Source organism: Gorilla gorilla, chromosome 9, assembly GCF_029281585.2.
Source record: "Gorilla gorilla gorilla isolate KB3781 chromosome 9, NHGRI_mGorGor1-v2.1_pri, whole genome shotgun sequence".
Lineage (NCBI taxonomy): Eukaryota > Metazoa > Chordata > Mammalia > Primates > Hominidae > Gorilla > Gorilla gorilla.
In genome coordinates this window covers 40,873,539-40,893,709 of record NC_073233.2, presented here as the reverse complement: position 1 = coordinate 40,893,709, position 20,171 = coordinate 40,873,539, and the positions used below count along the sequence as shown (strand labels likewise).

The window sequence follows — 20,171 nt, the reverse complement described above, 5'->3', positions numbered from 1 at the left end:
TCATGCTAATAAGCTTGGCCTTGCCTGCCCACCACATCCGTCCCAACCCCAGAGACTCATCCATCACTGGTTCACTGGCTGGGCTTTGGGAGGCTTACCCTGTACTCCTACCCCACCCTGCCCCCAGGAGCTATCATGGAAAAGATTGTGCAGTGTTGCCTGTAACAGTGGAAAGTGGAAGCAACCTAAACATCTGACACTAAGAAATTAGTTAAATAAATGGAAGCACACTCATAAAACAGAATAGCATGGAAGCTGTTACAATTATGGTGAAGAGCAAAAAAGCATGGAAAAGTATTCAGAATAATCCCATTGTGTGTGTGTGAATGTGAGTGTGCGTGTGTGTGAACCTTCACTATGTGAAGCAGAATTACTGTGACTTTTCTTGTCTTCTTTGGCCTTGTCTCCATTTTTTGTGTTAGATTCCCAGGGCTGCCATAACAAATTATCACAAATTTAGTGGCTTACAAAAACAGAAATTTATTTTCTCACAGTTCTGGAGGCCAAAAGTCCCAAAACAAGATATCAGCATGGCCATGATCCCTCCAAAGGCTCTAGCAGGGAGCCCCTTCCTTGCCTCTTCCGTTTCTGGTGGCTGCCAGCATTCCTTGACTTGTGTCCACATACTCATTTCTCTGCCTCCACATCACATGGTTTCTCCTCACCTTCTCTTCTTCCAAGTGTCTGTCTGTAAAATCCCTCTGCCTCACTCTTATAAGGATACATGTGACTGCATTTAGGACCCACCCAGATCATCCAGGATAAACTCTTTTTCTCAAGATCCTGAATTTAAACACATCTTACTTACTCCTGACCACATAATGTAATATTCACAGGTTCCAGGGGATTAGGACATGGACAGATCTTTTGGGGATCCACCTTTCAGCCCAATTCACCTTATAATCAACAAAAAGAAACTTCATGTGTTCCTTTTAAGGACTCACTAGTTCACACATGATTTTAGCTGGAATCCCCACTGCCTGGCTCATGATGGACACAAAGTAAATATTTGTTGAAAGAATGAATAAACTGCCCAGAGTAGGCACTGTGTTCAGTGTGAGAAATTATAAGTGGCTTCTTTCCTCTTTAATTTTTCTTTGTTATTTTTTATTACTACTGTTTTCAGATGCCAAAAAAGATATTTTCTTCTCCCTTTAAAGCTAGGAAGCTAACACCTTCCTGGAGTCCAATATTATAGCACAGGAGGGGGTTTCAGTTTTCTTGGTCTGTCTCCATCCAAAGAGGGTAAATACATGAAGAACTCTCACTCTCGGTGCCCTCCCACCCAGTTTCATTTCTGCAGCCACTTCACAGCAACGTGAAGCCAGACACTGACGTTTTAAGACAGGATCTCTTGTCATTTTGCTCTTCTCCCTTCTGGCACTGGGAACATTGCTGAGCACCAGAGCCAGAGGCTGAGCACCTGAGTGAGATTTATTACCCAGTCTCCCACCTGAGATCCCCTTCCACACAACATACCCCTTAATCCTATTTAAGCAAATAGCACTAAATCTCTTCAGGGTCTACTTTAAGAATGATGAATTGATGCAACTATGCTCCGCCTGCCACACACACACGTGCACACATACACACGCACATTGCAAATTGATTGTGACAATCTTTACATAGAGCAACAAGAGCCTTCTAAACACAGCTCCTTGAGCATCCATGGCCATTGGTCCAATTTGACATGTGAGAGAAAAGCCATTTGCCATTCCTCATCTAGCCTTGGTGAAGAATATCTCTTCATTATCAACAAACAGAAATAAATTGAGCTCCTAATGCTTGTAGGGTTTTACAACCCAGATGTGGATTCAGGGAATGGGATTCAGGGAATGTACAAAAAAAGAGACACAAGGCAAGCCAGGTGGCCTGAGCTAAGGGCCAAAAATGTGATGTACTCAATGTTTTGGAGTAATTGAGATGTCGGTGGAGGCCTTGAGGGCTCCAGGAAAGCTGCTGGGAAAGTTAGACTAAAGAAGACCGTGAGGCTGTGTGGGAATAAGATTTAGATGAGTGGAGGGGGTGACAGGTTGACCAAAGTCTCAGAAATCACCACTAAAGTACTTATCCATGTAACCAAACACCACGTGTTCCCCAAAACCCTATTGAAATACAAAAACTAAAATAAAATAAAATGGGCTGGGCATTGTGGCTCACACCTGTAATCCCAGCACTTTGGGAAGCTGAGGCAGGTGGATCGCTTGAGGTCAGGAGTTCAAGACCAGCCTGGCCAACATAGTGAAACCCTATGTCTACTAAAAATACAAAAAATTTGCTGAGCATGGTGGCAGGCACCTGCAATCCCAGCTACTCGGGAGGCTGAGGCAGGAGAATCGCTTGAACCCAGGAAGCAGAGGTTGCAGTGAGCCAAGATCGCACCATTGCACTCCAGCCTGGGCAATAAGAGTGAAACTCCATCTCAAAATAAATAAATAATAAAATGAAATAAGATGAGTGGAGGAAAATTGAGAGAAGAATTCAGACCTCAAGAAGAGTGTGACCTAAAGCTCAGAGACAGACAGGAATGCATGGGGTGTCTTCCGGGAATAGACAGCAAATCAATTTAGCTGACACCAAGGTCATTCAGGCTCCTGCCCAAAGGTCACCTCTTCAGAGAGGCCTTCCCCGACCAGTCCAGCTAAAACAGAGACTTTGATTTTCTTCCTTGTCATCTAGACTATGAGCTCCACCAAGACAGAGACCTTGTCTATTGCATTCCCCACAGTGCTCCCAGCACCTGGGACATCTTCTGCTCAGAAGATATTCATTGAATGAGTGAAGGGACCAAGGGCTCCTGCAGGAGCACTTGCAGGAGCTCAGTATGGAGAAATATGTGGGTTCAACTGCTATTGCCTTTGAATGTCAAACTAAGGACTTTGGCCTACTGAAGAGTATTCCCATCCAACTCCATGGGATGTACTAGGTCAAAAACAGGAATGTCATGTTAAGGACACTTTTGGAATACTGGGCTAAACAAAGTTTAACTTTTTTTCCTGTAGTTCTTTCATACACATTTACCATATCACTGTGGATATCCAAGTGTGCCCAAGTATTAATACATAGCACCCTTTTTTTTTTTTTTTTTTTTTTGTGGACACCAAGTCTCACTCTGTCATCCAGTTTGAAGGGCAGTGGCATGATCTCAGCTCACTGCAACCTCTGCCTCCTGAGTTTTCAAAGGATCTTAGTGCCTCAACCTCCCAAGTAGCTGGGAATACAGGCACGCACCACCACGCCAAGCTAATTTTTGTGTTTTAAGTAGAGACAGGGTTTCCTCATGTAGCCAAGGCTGGTCTCGAACTCCTGGGTTCAAGCAATCCACTCCCCTCAACCTCCCAAAGTGCTGGGATTACAGGCATGAGCCACCACACCCAGCCCCTTTTCCCTTTTTTTTTTTAAATACATCACTCTGATGACACTTTGGGAAATAGAGCTGCAGAAAATGGGAAGTTTTAAAAATGCTGGAGTGGGAGGTTTATGCATACACAACGATATGTTAGGATTAACCTGATAGTATCGATTGGCAAAGGGTAGGGACTTGAAACAGGGAGCCCAGTTTGGGGAATATAGCAGGAGTCATTCCCTCAATTAGTAAGCCACAAATATGATGTGCCAGGTACTGTTCTAGAAAATGAGGATAGTGTAAAAACCAAAACAAAGTCCACTCCACATGGACAGGGCAAAAACATGTTCTGGTTTGCCTAGGACAGTCCCAATTTCTGTTTGTTGGCCCTATATCACTATTAAATAGTGCCATATTTATTCTCAAAAGTGTTTTGGTGAAGTTAATAAACAGTCACCCAACTCATGGAGCTTACCTTCTATAGAAGAGATCATGAAGTTAGCCTACCTGGTGCCTCTGTAAATTAGACAGAGGGTCTTCCTCTGGGCAGACAGAGCTCACAGGTGTGCAGTTGGACAAGTAGATATGCCCCTTGTGCAAAGTGAATAAAGACCTTTTTATGGAACGCTCGGCCTGGGAGGCAGAGCTCGGTGTGCATTTCTGCCTCTGTTCCCTTATCAGGTGCAGGGATTTGCCCTCCAGGTGCGGATTCAGGAATGAAACAAAAAGACACAAGGCAATGACTGACCTATCCCTATATGTAGTGAACAGCCTGCATAACAACTAGTTGATGTCCAGAAGATGATCAATAAGCAAATAAATATATAAGCAAATACAATGTCAAATAGTGGAATGCACCCTGAAGAAAACGAAAGTGAAATAGGGACGCTGAGAACGATGAGGGCAGCCATCCAATGTGCACAATTCCAAAAAGCACCCATTGCATTGTGGTCTATGGAAATGGCACCCTTGGGGTTGAGCAACATGGCCACCCTGACAGGAGGTGCTATTTTAGAGAGGGTGGTGAGGAAAGGCCTCTCTGTGGAGGTGATAGATAATCTGACACTGACTGTAAGAAAAGAGGGATAAATATGAAAGAAACATCACAGTCAATGTGACACGGTGGCTGGTTTCATGCAAGGGCTTGGGGAATGAGTGTTCAAGAGGACCTCAAGTTTCATGCCTGAGAAACTAGGGAAATGAAGGCGCTGCTCAGATCTGCCCAACATACCGAGCCTGCCACAAGTGGGTGGTGCAGGGAACACACCGGCTAGTGAAACAGGCACAGTCCCTTCTCTTGGGGAGTGGACTATCTCAATGAGGATTTCCCAATGTGCGTCTGGTGGAACACTAGCTGGGTGGTATGCTAATGGGTGTTACGAGAAAGAGTTCCCTAAATAAGTTTGGAAAATGCTGGGCTAAGCAAAATTAAACAGGTTTCTTTACTGAAAGGCTTCTTGGAGCTTTTAATAAGCTGATACGCTTTGTGAACCCCAAGCAGGGAATATGGAGGTCAGCCCCTCCTAACTTAGCTGCCCAAGGAAATTTTTCTTTGCAAGGTATTTCAGGAGGCTCATGTTCCCAGGGAGGGAAACTGGGCTCTAGACAAATGTCAGGTAGGCCAGAATAAAAAATAGAGTCAGGGGGCTGGGCACGGTGGCTCACGCCTATAATCTCAGCACTGTGGGAGGCTGAGGCAGGTGGATCACGAGGTCAGGAGATCGAGACGATCCTGGCTAACACAGTGAAACCCCATCTATACTAAAAATACAAAAAATTAGCCGGGCGTGGTGGCAGGCACCTGCAGTCCCAGCTACTCGGGAGGCTGAGGCAGGAGAATGGTGTGAACCCGGGAGGCAGAGCTTGCAGTGAGTGGAGATCGCGCCACTGCATTCCAGCCTGGGTAACAGAGCGAGACTCCGTCTCAAAAAATAAAAATAAAAAAAATAGGTCAGGGAAGGGATATGGGAGAGACACAGCCAGTAGAGATAAGGGAGCCACCTCGGTGCCTTCTGCACAGCCCCAAGGAGGGAAGGGGTTGGATCCCACAGCTTCATGGGGCAGAGGTGCCTGTGGCTGTCCCCACAGGCCTGGCTTTACCCAAGCTCCAGTGGTAACTTCTGAGTCAGCCCCACTCAGGACCAAGTTTAGCCTCTGACTGACTGGCTAAAGTTGTTGTCTGACCTCCCTAGGCCTCCACTTGCCCTTCTATAAAATGGGGATACAAATATTGCCCTCCCTCTCCTGAGTGGCACGAGGCTCTGATAATTACTATTTGGCAGGGTGCTGAGGTGCTGACAAGCCCTGTCTGACACATTTCTTTCTGGCTCCTCCAGACGCTGCACACCTCACCTCCACTGGAGACCACAGACCCATCAGCAGCACACGAAGACTTCAGCCACTCACCACAGAGCAAAAGTCTCTCTCTGGCTGTCTCTCTCCGTGGTAGCTCATGTCAAAACGAAAGACTTGCCTAACCCTCTGCTGACCCCTGGGCATTGTGGAGGTGGAAGAGCCGTCTGTCAGCTGCCACTCCAGGACCCTGCTGCGCCTGGGAGGCTGCTCGGGGCCGGGACACCCAGGGGTGGTGTCCCCTGCCTGGAGGCAGCCATGCAGTGTCCTTCTCACTGAGGAGGAGGGGTCGATCCAGCCGGGGCCCTCACAGGGCTGGGTGATGACAACATTGGAGGACCCGAGTCCAGCCCAGCCTGGTGGGACGAATGAGCTGAGGTGGGTGCTGCGCGGGTCTGAGTGTGCAGGGAGAGGAAGGGGCACCTGGGGGGAGAGGAAATGCTGGGGTCCAGCGGGCAAAGCTGCCCTTGCCCCAAGCCATCTGCCAGGGAGGAAGAAGAGATGGCTCTCCTAGCAAGTGGCAAGGAAACTAAGGCCCTTTTCCTTACACCTTAGCCTGCAAGCCAGCCCCCAGTGCCCTCCTAAGGGGTGGGACAACCCTCTTTAGGAAGCAGGACCATCTTTCGTAGCTACTTTTTCCTATTTAGTCTGCCTGAGTGATGCATTTTTACTTTTACCCAATTTCATCCAGATAGGGAATGCTGGGAGTCACAAAGCTATGCACAGCACCCTGGAGCTTGGGCTGGAGTCTCTTGGAGACAGCTCTGCATGTGGCTAACGTATGGCCTGGCCCCAGGTAGAAGAATGGAAACAGATGTCGGGTCTCCTTGCATGATTTTGAGATGCCACTGTGCCCACCTGCAGAATGGGACCAGAATGTGAGCTCATTCAGTTGGCTGGAATCAGAACTCATTCCCGTGTCTTGGGCATTTTACTGTGATCCAGTCATTCATATTGATGCATACCTTGCTTGTTTGTACAGACGTGCCTTCAGCTCAGCCCAAAAACATCCGCTTAGATAGTGGACTTTTGTTTGCATCCTTGGCTAAATTCAGCTGCTGTAAAAAGCATAAGATAGAGCTGAGACTCATGAGGATGCCGATCCAAATCTCCAGGCCCTTGGTATTGAACGCCAGTTTAAAATCAAGATTTCTTAATTCCCGAAAAATGGGAAGTGGGGTCGGGGCCGGGGGGGTGGCGAACAGGAGAGGGGTTAGATTAGGGGCCTGTCTAGCTGAGTTTCCAGACCCATGCCTTCTTTAAAAGTAGTCGCTGTCTTTAGCCCTAGCATGTTACCGACTGACTTATCAATGTCAGGGTAGCCACGCAAAGAATCTCTGGCATGTCATTAACCTCGTTCCAACATGCAATTAGCCTGAAAAGCCTCCTTGCTGCCTCCATTCAGCATTACATCATAAAGAATAAGATATTTTACTATTTGCAGCACACGGTGAAGACTTTAAAGAGTTAATTATGGCTCACTGGAGTCCGTCCCCAAGATCCCAAGACCCAGAAATTAAACTGATTATTTTCAAGTGTCAGTCTTCAAGAGAGCATTCCAGGCAACCTCCTCTGTGAAATCTGAGGTTGATGCTGGTTTGCAAGGTGACCCACCAGGATACACAAGGGTGGGTTGGAGGAGGTTATTTGATTTCGGCCTTCCTCTTGTATTTGGCCATGTATTTTCAGAGATCGCATCATCTGTACAGGCTTGGAGAGAAAAGAAAGGCAAGGAGAGCTGGAATTCTACTTACCTTCTTGGTTCCGTGGGGTGAATCCACCTAAAGCCATCTGTAATCTCTGAGCTGGAGAGACCAGCAATGTGGCCAGAGTTCAAAGGGAGTTCAGCTGTAATCTGGATGTTACAATCTAAGCCAATCTAACCATGCAGGCTCTGAGGACATTATTATCAGTCAAGTGTAATTATAGATAAAATAGTTTTATTAATCGGCTTCCTAAGGGGACTGTGTTTATCTGATGGCTGTGTGTATAAGGTGTGCATGGGAGAAGAGGGAGGGGTCTGTGCTGTGTGTGGTTGGTCTGTATGGTGGGGAGGACAGGGGAGATGTCTGTGGGGAGAGTGTGGTGGATGTAGGGGGTGTGTCTAGGTGCTAGGTGAACTCTCTGCATGAGGGATGGAAGTGTATGTGGTAGCACCGACAGCATGCACACATGCATGTGTGTGTCTGCTTGCCCAGGTTTATTCAGCTGGACTTGAAATTGTGCCTGTTTTATCCACTATACCTTGGATTTGTCATCATCCTTTTCCCAGAAAAGAGGCTTTTCTATATCTGTACAATAATTAGCTAGAGTCTATAGAGTTCCTAGTTGCAAACTCCACCTGCAGATGCCCTCCTCGGCTGCTAACTGTCAGCCAAATTTTCAAATCTTATCTCCAGACCTATCATGGTTTGTCTTAAATGTCCATCACCTTAAAAATGTTTGTCAGTTGCAAAGTATCTTGAATGGGTAGGGCTCCTCCTGAATATTGTTTGGTCTGGCCTAAAGTCAACTTCACTCAGCACTGGGTAGGAAAAATGAACTTTCAGGGCCCAGAACTGCAGGTTTGATTTAAATTTGATCAGGCATCAGTGGGGAGGTGGGTATCCAGTAACACTCCAAGGCTAGGTTCCCCCACAGTGAAGCTGAAGGCCGAGAAACTGCCCAGAGACTGTGGAACAGGCACAGCCAGCCTGGTTGCCTCTGCCTTTCCTGGCAATCTACCTGAAGCATTAGTGCCTGGACCAGGCCTCTCCACACACAGCATTTTTCTGCTGGCTGACTGTGCAACTTGCTGCTCACCCTAGCTGGAACACTTGACCCAAATTATTCCCCACTTCAGAGGGCCTTGTGCAAAATCTGCCCTCTGCCTTTAACTTGGCCCAAAATGACAGCTGAAACCTGGGGTGGATACAGCCTGAAAGCCAGAAACACCAAGTGGCTGCTTCCTTCCTGTAGGGGTAGATAGCATCCATTCTCCCATGGGCACCTCAAAAAGGCAAACTCACCAAAGCCCCACTATTAGGACTTCTGATATCACACCTGTTGGCCACTCTGCAGAGTGATTTGCTGGGATTCCTGGAGTTTCTTTGCTCCCAGAAAGGCACATAAGGGCCCGGGGGAAAAAGAACAGTTTAGATAAGGAAATAAACATTTTGTAAAACTACTGCTCCATTTAAGACAAAAGAGGACTGTTGGCCAAATAAAGTGGCCTTCTCCTAACTCCCAGGGTTTGTAAACTTTTGATGGATTCCAAATAAACTAAAGATGAAAAAATGGATGAATGAATATCTACCATGTGCCAGACACATACACCTTTATTATTTCAATTGATCCAGTGAGTAGTTAATATTATTTTCATTTTGCTAATTTAGCAATGGAGACATCACAGTAATAATCATTTATTGAGTATTTAATATATGCCAGGCACTGGGCTAAGTGCTTCATATATTACATATACCATGTTATCTCATTTAATTGTCACCAAAACTGTATGAAGTGACAATTTATTTTCAGATGAAGAAACCAAGTCTCAAGGAGATAAGTAACTTGGCTACCAAGGGATAGAACTGAGATTTGAACCTACATCAATTAGACTCAAATCCCAGTGCTCTTTCTGCTACTGGTTTTTCTTTAACTGCCTTCTTATGTGGCTTATGTTCCTTGCAAAACCATGGATATCTTTTTAAATTATTGCATCACTCAAAAATATTCAGCCAAGTTCCACATCTCACTGGTTCTTTGGAACCAGAGAGATAACACTGTCCATACAACATGAAACAGAATCCTACCCATCTCCCTTCACACATTGAGAAAGAATTAAAACATAGTTTCATGAACAGGGATGTGGGTAAGAGTGATGTCCAGGACATTGAAGACACCTGTCCAATTGCTTCACAATAATTTCCAAAAATTCCAATCCCAGACACTTACCTTAGGGGTGGACAAGTTCTAAGGGGAGCCCACTTAGGCCTACGGCTCGGGGTACAAGTGAGTCCATGTTGACACGAACCTGTGGTTGAGTCTTGGCAGCTTCTCAATTTTGAGGCCTCTCCTCTTGGATGTGTCAGTACCAGAATCATTGGATTTCTGTTGAGATACGATGTTAAACTCTGTAATAAAGTGACACATCAGAAAACTTCATAATAGTTTTGTAAAAGCATAATACCTAACTTCTTATACCATTCTGTGTTTGCAACAGAGACTTTCTCTAAACAAGTTCCCAAACAGAACCAAACTCAGGAAATTTCAGTGTATGATTTGGACACGTAAACTTTTTAATGGCCAATGAAACTGTGGAAGATGGTAAAAGATTGCAAAGACATGGATAAAAACAACAACAACAACAACAACAACAACAGTACGGGCCGGGTGTGGTGGCTCACACCTGTAATCCCAGCACTTTGGGAGGCTGAGAAGGGCAGATCACATGAGGCCAGGAATTAGAGACCAGCCTGGGCAACATGGTGAAACCCTGTCTCTACTAAAAATACAAAAATTAGCTGGGTGTGGTGGTGTGAGCCTATAATCCCAGCTACGCAGGAGGCTGAGGCATGAGAATTGCTTGAACCCAGGAGGCAGAGGCTGTGGTGAGCCGAAATCACAACACTGCACTCCAGGCTGGGTGACTGAGTGAGATTCTGTCAAAAGGAAAGGAAAGGAAAGGAGAGGAGAGGAGAGGAGAGGAGAGGAGAGGAGAGGAAGAAGAAATGGAAAGAAAGAAAGAAAGAAAGAAAGAAAGAAAGAAAGAAAGAAAGAAAGAAAGAAAGAAAGAAAGAAAGAAAGAAAAGAGAAAGAGAGAGTAAGAAAGAAAAAGAAAGAAAGAAAAGAAAGAAAAAGAAAGAAGAGAAAGAAAGGAAGGAAGAAAAAGAAAGAAGGAAAGAAAGAAAGAGAAAGAAAGAAAGAAAGGGAGAGAAAGAGAGAGAGAGAAAGAAAGAAAAAGAAAGAAAAGAAAGAAAAAGAAAGAAAGAAAGAAAAGAAAGAAAGAAAGAAAAAGAAAGACAACAGTATGACTCCCAGAAGAATGTAGGAGTCATATTTTATTTTTTGGGGGCAAGAGTAAGAGCAGAATCAAAGCTGGTGACAAAGTCTTGTTTTGCTGCCCCACACAAGTTTGTTCCTAAATAGCAGACAAAATCAGAGGCCTTTTCAATATTGAGGTCCCCATTAACAGTCAGAGGTCCCCTTGTTCATAGGTGCTGATATTCCAGACACATGATTCACAACTTACCCAGGACTGTCACATAGTGACACATGCAAGACTTCCTACTCCCATGAGTAGGAAGTAGCAGTCATGAGCTATCCATGCCTACTCTCTCCTCCCATGCATGGCCAGGTTTCCTCTTGATTGAAAGCGCCCCCCAGACACTGCAGAACACAGTGGCCAATGGGCCTGAGCTTTGAGTTAGGTTATCCTAGGATTGAATCCCAGCTCTGCTACTTAGGTGTGTGACCTTGGGCAAATTACTAAAGCTCTTTGAGCCTCAGTTTTCTCTTCTGTAAAATGGGTATAATAACAGCCCCTACTCCTACAGCTATTGTGCTTGGCACGTAATAAGCATCCATTTCTAGCAGGTCACCCCAATCCTTCATCACCCAACTCAAATGCCAAATCCCACAGAAAGTTTTTTTCTGGCTTCTCCAGCACTATTAGCTCCTCTTTTCTGAAGTCCTACAGCCCCTAACTCAAAATTTGGCTTGAAATTAATTAATGCCTCTAAATATTTCTTCTTGAATTCTCTGTTAGGTTATCTATTCCTTGAAGGCCACAACTAGGTCTTACTCTTTTTCACATCCCTCTTATTGATATTAAATACTGCCCTATTGGGTTTTTTATTGTTATATTTATCAAATTCACATTTTAACATTTCTGAAATCAGGACAAGCTTTATTATCTATCTGCATATTTAACATAGCGCTTCCTCTAAGACAATTGTTTAAATCGGTGACGTATCTTATAACCAACAACATCTTAGCATTAAGTCTTGTTTGACTGATGAGGCTAGATCTGCATGGATCCAGCATCACTTCTCACCTCCCATGCTCCATCTTCACATCCTTCCACTCCCATCTTTTGACCAAGGACATACCTATGGGTGACAGTCAGCAGGAGTGAAGTGTTTAGTCTAGAGCTATGGAAGCCAATGTGTGTGGTCACACACATTATCAAGCTGCATGTGCGATCATTCACACTGGACAGGTGAGGAAACAGGTTCAGAAAGTTACCTTCTCTCAGCAAGTCCAGTGTTCGCTTGCCTGCAGAAAGAGTAAGTGTTTAATAATTGTATGATTGATAATCTATTGATAACCTTCATTAGCATGAATCCCAGATTCGTCAAGCTAATTAGCCTGATCGGGAGGGACCACCCCATTCACTACCCAAGATTCCAATGGCAGCACCATTAGCCCAGTCCGTCCTCTAACAACAGTATGGGCTGGCCACAGGAGTCGTCCATTCCTCAGACTACCACCCCAAACAACTCTCTCAGAAAGCACACCTCATGCCTGCCACTTCCTATGTGCGGTAGGAAAACATCTAAAGAAAATCCTGTCTTCGGGAATCCTTCCTATGAGGAGGGTCCTCTTGGCTGTGCCTCTCAGATCTGTGCCTTTATAGAGGCATTATGGCTTCAGATTCATGGGGCTTACCCAAAATATAGAAACCTCTAATAGATTGACTTCCAGTGTCTTTACTGGAAGAAGAAAGACCAGCAATATGGTCATGCAGTTGCATCAACTGTTTCACAAACATTATCATAATTAAACCTATAACTATAAAATCATATTTTTGTTACAGATTTTAATGAAATCAAATTCTGTCATTTTATATTACAATATTCCCCATTGACTTTGCCATTGTTTAACCTCCAGGGTGCCTTCAGTACTGGAAATAACAGAGACCTTTACTGTCCTGAGGCTCATAGCCAAGGAAGGGTTATTAAGAGGGCCACCTAACTGTTGCTTCGATTGAATCGGGGCTTCTGGTCAGGAAGATGGTAGCATGAACAGCTAAAGAGTGAGTTGGATGTAGGAAGTTGAGGGAAAACACCCAAAGAGGAAACAAAGCAAAGAAAGAAATCTGACCAATCAATCAACCAATTGGCAATCAACGAATGAGAATTGCTTAAGCACCTACTTTTGCACAAGTCTGTGCAAGGCATTTGGGGGGACAAAAGATTCATGACTCTTGTCCTTGCTTTCAAGGATCCTACCAGCAATTTGGGATGTCTAAGAAAATTGGTATCTCTTCAACTTAGATTCTGCCTCACCGAGAGGTACCAAATGGTAGCATAATGGTAAAGCTTGTGGACTCTGGTGCATAGGCTCCATATATGGTGCATTGGTGTATCCTGCAGAGGCTCCAGTACTGCTTTAAGCTTCACGTGCTATGTGATATCGGGCAAGTTACTTCAACTCTCTATCCCTGTTTCCTCATCAGTAAATTTTAGGTGATAATAATGGTACCTACCTCGGAGGAATGATGTAAGGATTAAATGACTTAATACCTGTAGCATGCCTGGACAGTTCTTTGCACCCGGTAAATGCTCAGCAAATGGTAGCTATTATGATTATTCATTGTGGAAGAGGAAGGGCAACATTATCCTACTTGTTATGGTAATGACCAAAGGTTGGGGCTCTCAACCAATATCTGTGTCTCTCTCTATAGCCCATTACAATAACTGCCATTTATTGAAATTTACCATGCACCAAGAATCATAGTAGTAGATACTTCACTGGTGAGGAAATTGTGACTCTGAAAAGCTGATAGCTCATCTAATGTCTCCCAGGTGGCAGGTGCTAGGAGTTTGTTGTTATATACACCCACTGACAGAAATCTTTTTGTTCTCAAATATTTGAGCCAATAGAGCATAGAAAATTACATTTTCTCCAACAGACTCTTTTCTAAAAATAATATGAGAATAATAGTGACAGGGGTCTAATCCAAAGCCAGTGCATTTCACCATCACACTGTAAATCTCTCCTTCCAATGATATTATCTGTGAATTTACCTGAACTTGTTTTTCTAACTCGCTTTTGTTTTCAGCCTGTGCTGCCTCTTGGGATGGTGGTGAAGGTGGCAGGTTGAGGGAAAAAATAAATGACAAAGAAATGTTCACCTTGGTTAAAGAAAGCAAGTTCTAGGAAAAGCATCTGAGATGTGAAGCCTGTTATATATAGTGAAAAGAATAGGATGGAAGCCTCCAGCCTCTGTCAGATGGTACGCCCTTTAAGTCACATGATTTTATGATCCATGTAGGTATTGAGTGCGTTCTTGATCCCAAGAATGATACTAGGCACCAGATTCAGTGAGGTACCAGAATTTCCACTCTATACTAACAGACAGATTGTGCCAGCAATAACCATGAATCCTAGAAATCTTGAGCCAACAGAGAGGGATGGGCCACCTTTTAGGCCAGTGTTGAGGCCAGAGCAAAAGAAGAGAGGCCAACTTAAGCTCCTGTTTCCACAGCTTGCCTTTAACATTGGTCAGGCCTGAGTTCAATGCAGGTTTGGCCACTGACCAACTGGGTGAGCCTCAGCAATTGTGGCACCTGTTTCTTTGTCTTAAAAAAGAAAATAGTGATAGCTACCTCCCACGATAATTGTGAAAAATAACCAAGGAAATACAGGTGAGTCATCCTAGCACAATACTTGGTACATCATAGATGCTCTTTAGGTGTGATTCTCTCCTCCCTATCCGCAAAGAACTGCCCCAGGAGCACCCAGAAACTGGTTAGCACAACAGTTAGGAGGATGGGCTCCAGAGGCAGGCAGCCTAGACTAAAATACTTGCTCTACCACTTAGCTGTGTGACCGTGAACAAGTTACTTAACCTCTCTGTGCCTCAGTTTCCTCATCTGTAAATTAGAGATGATCAGTAACTTCCTTGTCGAATATGTATGAAAATTTAATGTAAGGAATATAACAGGTCAAAATGTAAATAAGCCACACTTAGTTAGGGCTCCTTCTACTCCCCAAGTTTTCACTCATTTAATTCACACAACAACCCTACAGGAAATGTATTCCTTTTTTCCCATTTTACAGATGAGGCAACTGGGATGCAGAGATGTTCAATAGGCTTCCCAGACTCACCCAGACAGCAAATGGCAGATCAGAGATTCAAACTTAGGAAGTCTCCTTCCAGAATCTGTTTTATTAGCCACTATGTTATAATTATAAGCCCAATTGGTGTTACTTAATATTGCTGTATAGCCAGGACACCAGAAGCAGGATAGGCTGGGAGTTCTAAAATGTCTTATTCCTTCTTCTGCCCCCCTCCCTCCACCCTAGTCCTTTTACCTTCCTCTTCCATCCCCAGTCCCCTTTCTTGTTGTCATTCAACACTCATAATGCAGTTCTTAGATGCTTCATGTTCAATATCATCCAAGATCTCCATTCCAATCAAATTTAAGTTTAAAGTGATAGTTAAACTTAATTAGAGTCAAATTCTTCTTTTATTTTGGGTTTATCTTAATCATCCCTTTTATCCACTGATCCAGAAGCCTGTAATTTCACACACGAGCACCCAGAAATGCTATATTATTCATTTGGGACTGTGAGACAAAAAGAGTTCATGGTCTTGTACATCCATTGTCAGAAGACTTTTATACTCAAATAATTGAGTCAGTTGGGCAGCCACAGCCCCTGGGGAAAAAATTGAGCCAACAAAGTATAGAAAAAATATAATTTCTCCAAAAGACTCTTTTTTTTTTTTTTGAGATGGAGTCTCACTCTGTTGCCTCGGCTGGAGCGCAATGGCGTTATCTTGGCTCACTGCAACCTCCGCCTCCTGGGTTCAAGCGATTCTCCTGCCTCAGCCTCCTGAGTAGCTGGGATTACAGGTGTGCACCACCACGCCCAGCTAATTTTTGTATTTTTAATAGAGATGGGTTTTCACCATGTTGGCCAGGCTGGTCTCGAACTCCTGACCTCATGATCTGCCTGCCTCGGCCTCCCAAAGTGCTGGGATTACAGTCATGAGCCACTGCGCCCAGCCCAAAAGACTCTTTCTAAAAACAGTATCAGAATAACATGTTTTCCCTAAAAACCTCTCCACTGAGAAGAATGTATATGTTCAGAAAGAAACACTGGTAACATTTCAGAAATCAGTGACAAGATAGGCCAGTGCCCAACAATGGAAAACACAGTGTGTGGGACTATCACAGTCCACAGTCCCCTAGAAACCAAAGAGGAAGAGAAGTACGGAATTTTAAAGCTTGAAAGAAGCCCAAAGACCATGTAATCCAGTTACTTGCAAACCCTTTCCAAGGGCAGATTCTTTTGTTCAAATGAAATCTTACCCGGAAGATTTATATAAAAGCTGAGATGCTCTTATTGAGTCAGGAAGGAACGGGGTGGTCCAGAGCCTAACCCACTCTACTCCACTCCCATCCTCTCACCCGCAAAAGTCCTTGTAAGGGCTCCAGGGAGCCCCTGGGGTTCCTCAAGTCGCAGTTTGAAAAAAATCACTATTTCAATCCCACTTCCTCCTTTTGCCACTGGGGAAAAATGAAGCCCAGAGAAGTCCAGGTTACCCAGCCAAGATAGGGGTCTAGGCAGTCACCTATCTTCCTTCAACAATTTTTCCATGATGACACCCCGAATCCTCTCACGAACTGCCTTTTTTTCTGCAAGCTATATGCATATTTGTATTTGTGTGTTTGTAACCATGCCCGGTGATCCCAAGAAAACATAACAAACCAGTCCTTGCTTTCGCTTTAAAGCTTGGAGTCTGCCATTTGAATACAACATCTCGGCTGCCGAAGATGGCTAGAAGCAGAATGCAAAAAGGCACAGGGTTATAAATACCTGTCTCATAGATGACGTGGGACACTGTGCTTCGCAGCCTAAATTAGGAAGAGTTTCTGTTGTCACGAAGAAGTACTAAAAAGCGGGCAGTTCTCAGCGAGACACCTGAGAGCTGGCATCCACATGAGGAGAGGCCCCATCACTTACATTACACTCATGAAGCCCACAGATGTTAGCTACATTTTTCTAGGTAGCACAGCTAGGAAATGATGGACACTGAATTTGAATCTAAAGGCAACTAGCTGCAAAACCTGAGGTCTTAACACTGGGCCTATAATGCTCTTCCTTCTCACCACATGGGAAAAACGGAGAAAGACATGATCTTACAAAAGCACTGGGCTCAGCCAGCCTGGGAGAGAGGCAGCGCAGACCGGCACCAGGGTGGAATCTCTGTGTTTCCCCTCCAGCTTGCACAGAGGAAAATTCCTCAGCAAACGCACGATCCCCGCACAGCTCCCAGGGACAAGAATTTTCTGCATGTTTACTGAGTCCCCTGGGCTGGGAGTGGGGGGTTGCAGGGCAGGAGTGAGCTGGGCACAAAAGCAGGATAAAGGTAAACTTTCTGCATATGAGAACCATTTCCCCCCCTCCAAGGAGCCGTGTCACACTGTATGTCACCGTCATCAAAGGGGCTGTGCGTAAACCTGAAAAACCAAACGGACCTGTCTGTAGGTGTCACTTATATCACAAGGCTACAGGTGTCTTTATTTCCACTGCACGCTGGTGCTGGGAGCGCCTGCCTTCTCTTGCCTTGAAAGCCTCCTCTTTGGACCTAGCCACCGCTGCCCTCACGTAAGCGCCTTTTCTTTGCTTTTCTGGATGAATCGTAAGGGGTGTCAGGGCTCAGAGGCTCGGCCTGGGGCCTGGGTCTGCTCGTCCATCTCCAGCTCCAGGGCCGGCACCTGCGCTGGGTGCAGTCCCAGGGCCTCCGGGAGCTGTTTGACACGGATGTGACGGCTTGCCTCAGAGAGACCTGCTTGCCTCCGCAGGCCGTGCGGCCACCCGCCCTCCTCACAGCCACCACTCCCTCTGGATCCCTTAGCTGAACCAAGGGGAATTAAGAGAACGCGCCCAGGCGCTCAGTTCTCTATCCTCCCTAAAGCTTCTTTAGGAAGGGAAGCTGGATTTTACTCAGAAAAATATTCAGCTTCAAGGAAAGCCCCCCACCTACCCTTCTCCCCTGACTGAATTCCTTTCCCCACCGGCCTGCCCACTGTCCCCCACACCCTCGATACAGAGAACTGCCTTATTATAGTTTGGGGCATTTTCAGGAATTTGTACAAAACAGTTTTAAAAGAAACCCATTTGCCCTCTGACATCTCCCCAGAAGAGAATGCTTCCAGAAAAGCAATGGTTAGGGTTTTTCCACTGTGTTCTCAGGCCTTGTCAGACTCTGCAGTGTGTGGGGTTTCTGTGGGGTTGCCCCCTGCTGACAGCGACAGGTAGCACAAGCTCCCTCCTCAGGCTGAAGCTGGGCCTGCGTGTGGATGCCTTTTGTACGCCCGAAAGTGTGTCAGACATCACTAGGTGCAATCGCTTCATGTTACAGATGAGGAAACTGAGGCCAGAAAGGCTAGATGACTTAGGGAGGCAGCTCTGTGGTTCAGTCTAGTCCAGAGACCCAGGGAAAGGGGTGGTTTGCCCATCCGAGTGAACGCTTGATTCTTTTGTCTTCGCGTTCTCTGCGATACTGTTTTTCATAATCTAAGGTATTCTCGGGCCGGAGTTTTCAGTTTGGTCATCTCCCTTTTTCAGAAGTCACCAGAGTGGCAAATTGTTAGATACATTGTTAATGGCTGATTTTTCCCTCTAAAACAGGATTGAATATATGTATTATGCCCCGTCCTTTGCATATATTGGATTGCATGATTTAAAAAAAAAAAATCCCCATTTTAGAGATTAGGAAACCGTAGTTCAAAGAGGGGCATGAATATTTATATACCACATCTATATGAAAAAAAGCTTAAGAATTTCAGCAGGTTGGGTAGTAAGAAATGCGCCCCACGTTCCCAGCAGCAGAGGTAGGATTTAACCCCTGATGTATGTAATCCAAAACTGGTAAGCTTTGCATAGAAGCCTACAGCAAACTACATGGCATACCTTTTTGGATCTTCGCTGCACCTTCAGAAAAACAGCTATAAACAAACAAACACACAAACTCCCTAAGCGAGCTAAAGAAAAATGAGGAATCACTTGACAAGAGGTCAGCAAATTGGTTCTCACAGTTGCTAGGGTTCCTCCCAGAAGAACAAACCCTCAAGCACCCAACCCTCAATCTTTCTTTAGCAGTAAGTGTTGAAATACTCCACTGGGTTCTCCTCAATGGGCCCCTTCTTAGGGAGGTCCAAGGGCTGGGAAATTGACCCTCCCTTGCTCACAAGGCTTGGGACGGAGTGGACATTTGGGTATCACTGAGGCTTTAGGGAAGGAAAACCGATTTTCTTCCCAATGATACCACTCAGAGGGTGGGGTTGAGGAAGCCCAATCTTGGCCACTTTTTTCTATATTTTGCACCCTATGGCCTAGTTCTGCCCAGTGATGATTTGGCCCGTAAACAGCCAATGTGTAGATGCTTAATTGGGCCAATTTTTGGTCACATGCCCAGAGTGAAGTTGATGATCACCACCAGAGTCAGGAAGGAATTTTCCTCCTCTGGCAAACTGGCCAAGGCTGAGTGGTTTGCTCCTTCCCCTCTCTCTGGGAGGCTGAGCAGGGGTGCCGGGTTGCTCAGGCCATGGGCGCCACACCTGTTATTGCTGCCTCTGATTTGTGTGACTCTGAGAAGCCCACAGGCCTGTCCCTCCAACTCGGTGGACCCTCTCTGTGTGCATTTGGTGTGTGAGCCAGCTCTGAGAAGGGTTCAGAAGCCACTGGAGGCATCTGGGGACCTCAGCTTCCATGCCATCTCTGCCTCACTCCCACAGGTACCTGCAGCCAACTTTCTCACGTGTGAAGTGAGCCCACCTGATTCCTCCACCTTGTGTTAATTATTCTTGAGCTTTTCCTACTTACTAGGCAGCTAGAATGATGACTACATTTGGGGGAAACTGATTCCAGCTTCCACGGATCTATCGGTGGGCAGTGAGTGAGGGTCCAGAGTGTTTAAGGTACCCAGCTAGGCTGGGCAAAGAATATCCAGTTGTCCTGAGGTATCTACCTCCAACTGGGGTAGAAGGCAGTGGGCACAGGAGAAAAGGGAGAAGAGGAAATCAGGGAGCTTTTTCAGCACTAAAAGTTCAGTCTGTGTGTGTAGTGGTTGGATTTTCCTCCAATTTGGTGGACTTGCTTGACCAAAAAAATGCAAATATAATCAATGTGTATGCATATGTGTGTGAGTGCCCAGGTTTGGATGTGTTGGCTCAATTAGGTGGGTGTCTGCAGAAAGTCACAGAGTTAGGGCAGACCTTGGGGGCTGTTTTATCTGTGTTCTTGTTTAGTAGTTGAAGAACTGAGATTTGGAGAGGGGCAAGAGGCAGAATCATAACTCCAGGCCCAGGGCTCCTTCCATGATGAGCCAGCTAGTCCCTCACAAAATGAAAAGTATGTCCAGAACAGCAGGCCAAGAGACCTCCCAGCAGATCCCTGTCTGTACTGACGCTGACACTAGGTGGATCTATCACAGCGCTTCTCCACCTTTTTTTTATCACTTCTCCTAAGGACACTT

General features: G+C 45.4%; 1 protein-coding gene across 2 annotated transcripts in view; it reads left to right on the top strand.

Annotated features, from left to right (window-relative positions):
• Positions 1–5,691: 5,691 nt before the first annotated feature.
• Positions 5,692–20,171, top strand: part of ELF5 (E74 like ETS transcription factor 5) — a 46,543-nt gene continuing 32,063 nt past the window's right edge. The window contains exon 1 of one of the 2 annotated variants that reach the window (XM_055355514.2): positions 5,692–6,076. In XM_055355514.2, the coding sequence (XP_055211489.1) occupies positions 6,021–6,076 (56 nt within the window). In that variant the 5' untranslated portion in view covers positions 5,692–6,020. Of the gene's footprint in view, positions 6,077–19,250; positions 19,432–20,171 lie in introns of those variants that run through there. The other variant, XM_004050925.5, reaches the window with a different exon arrangement.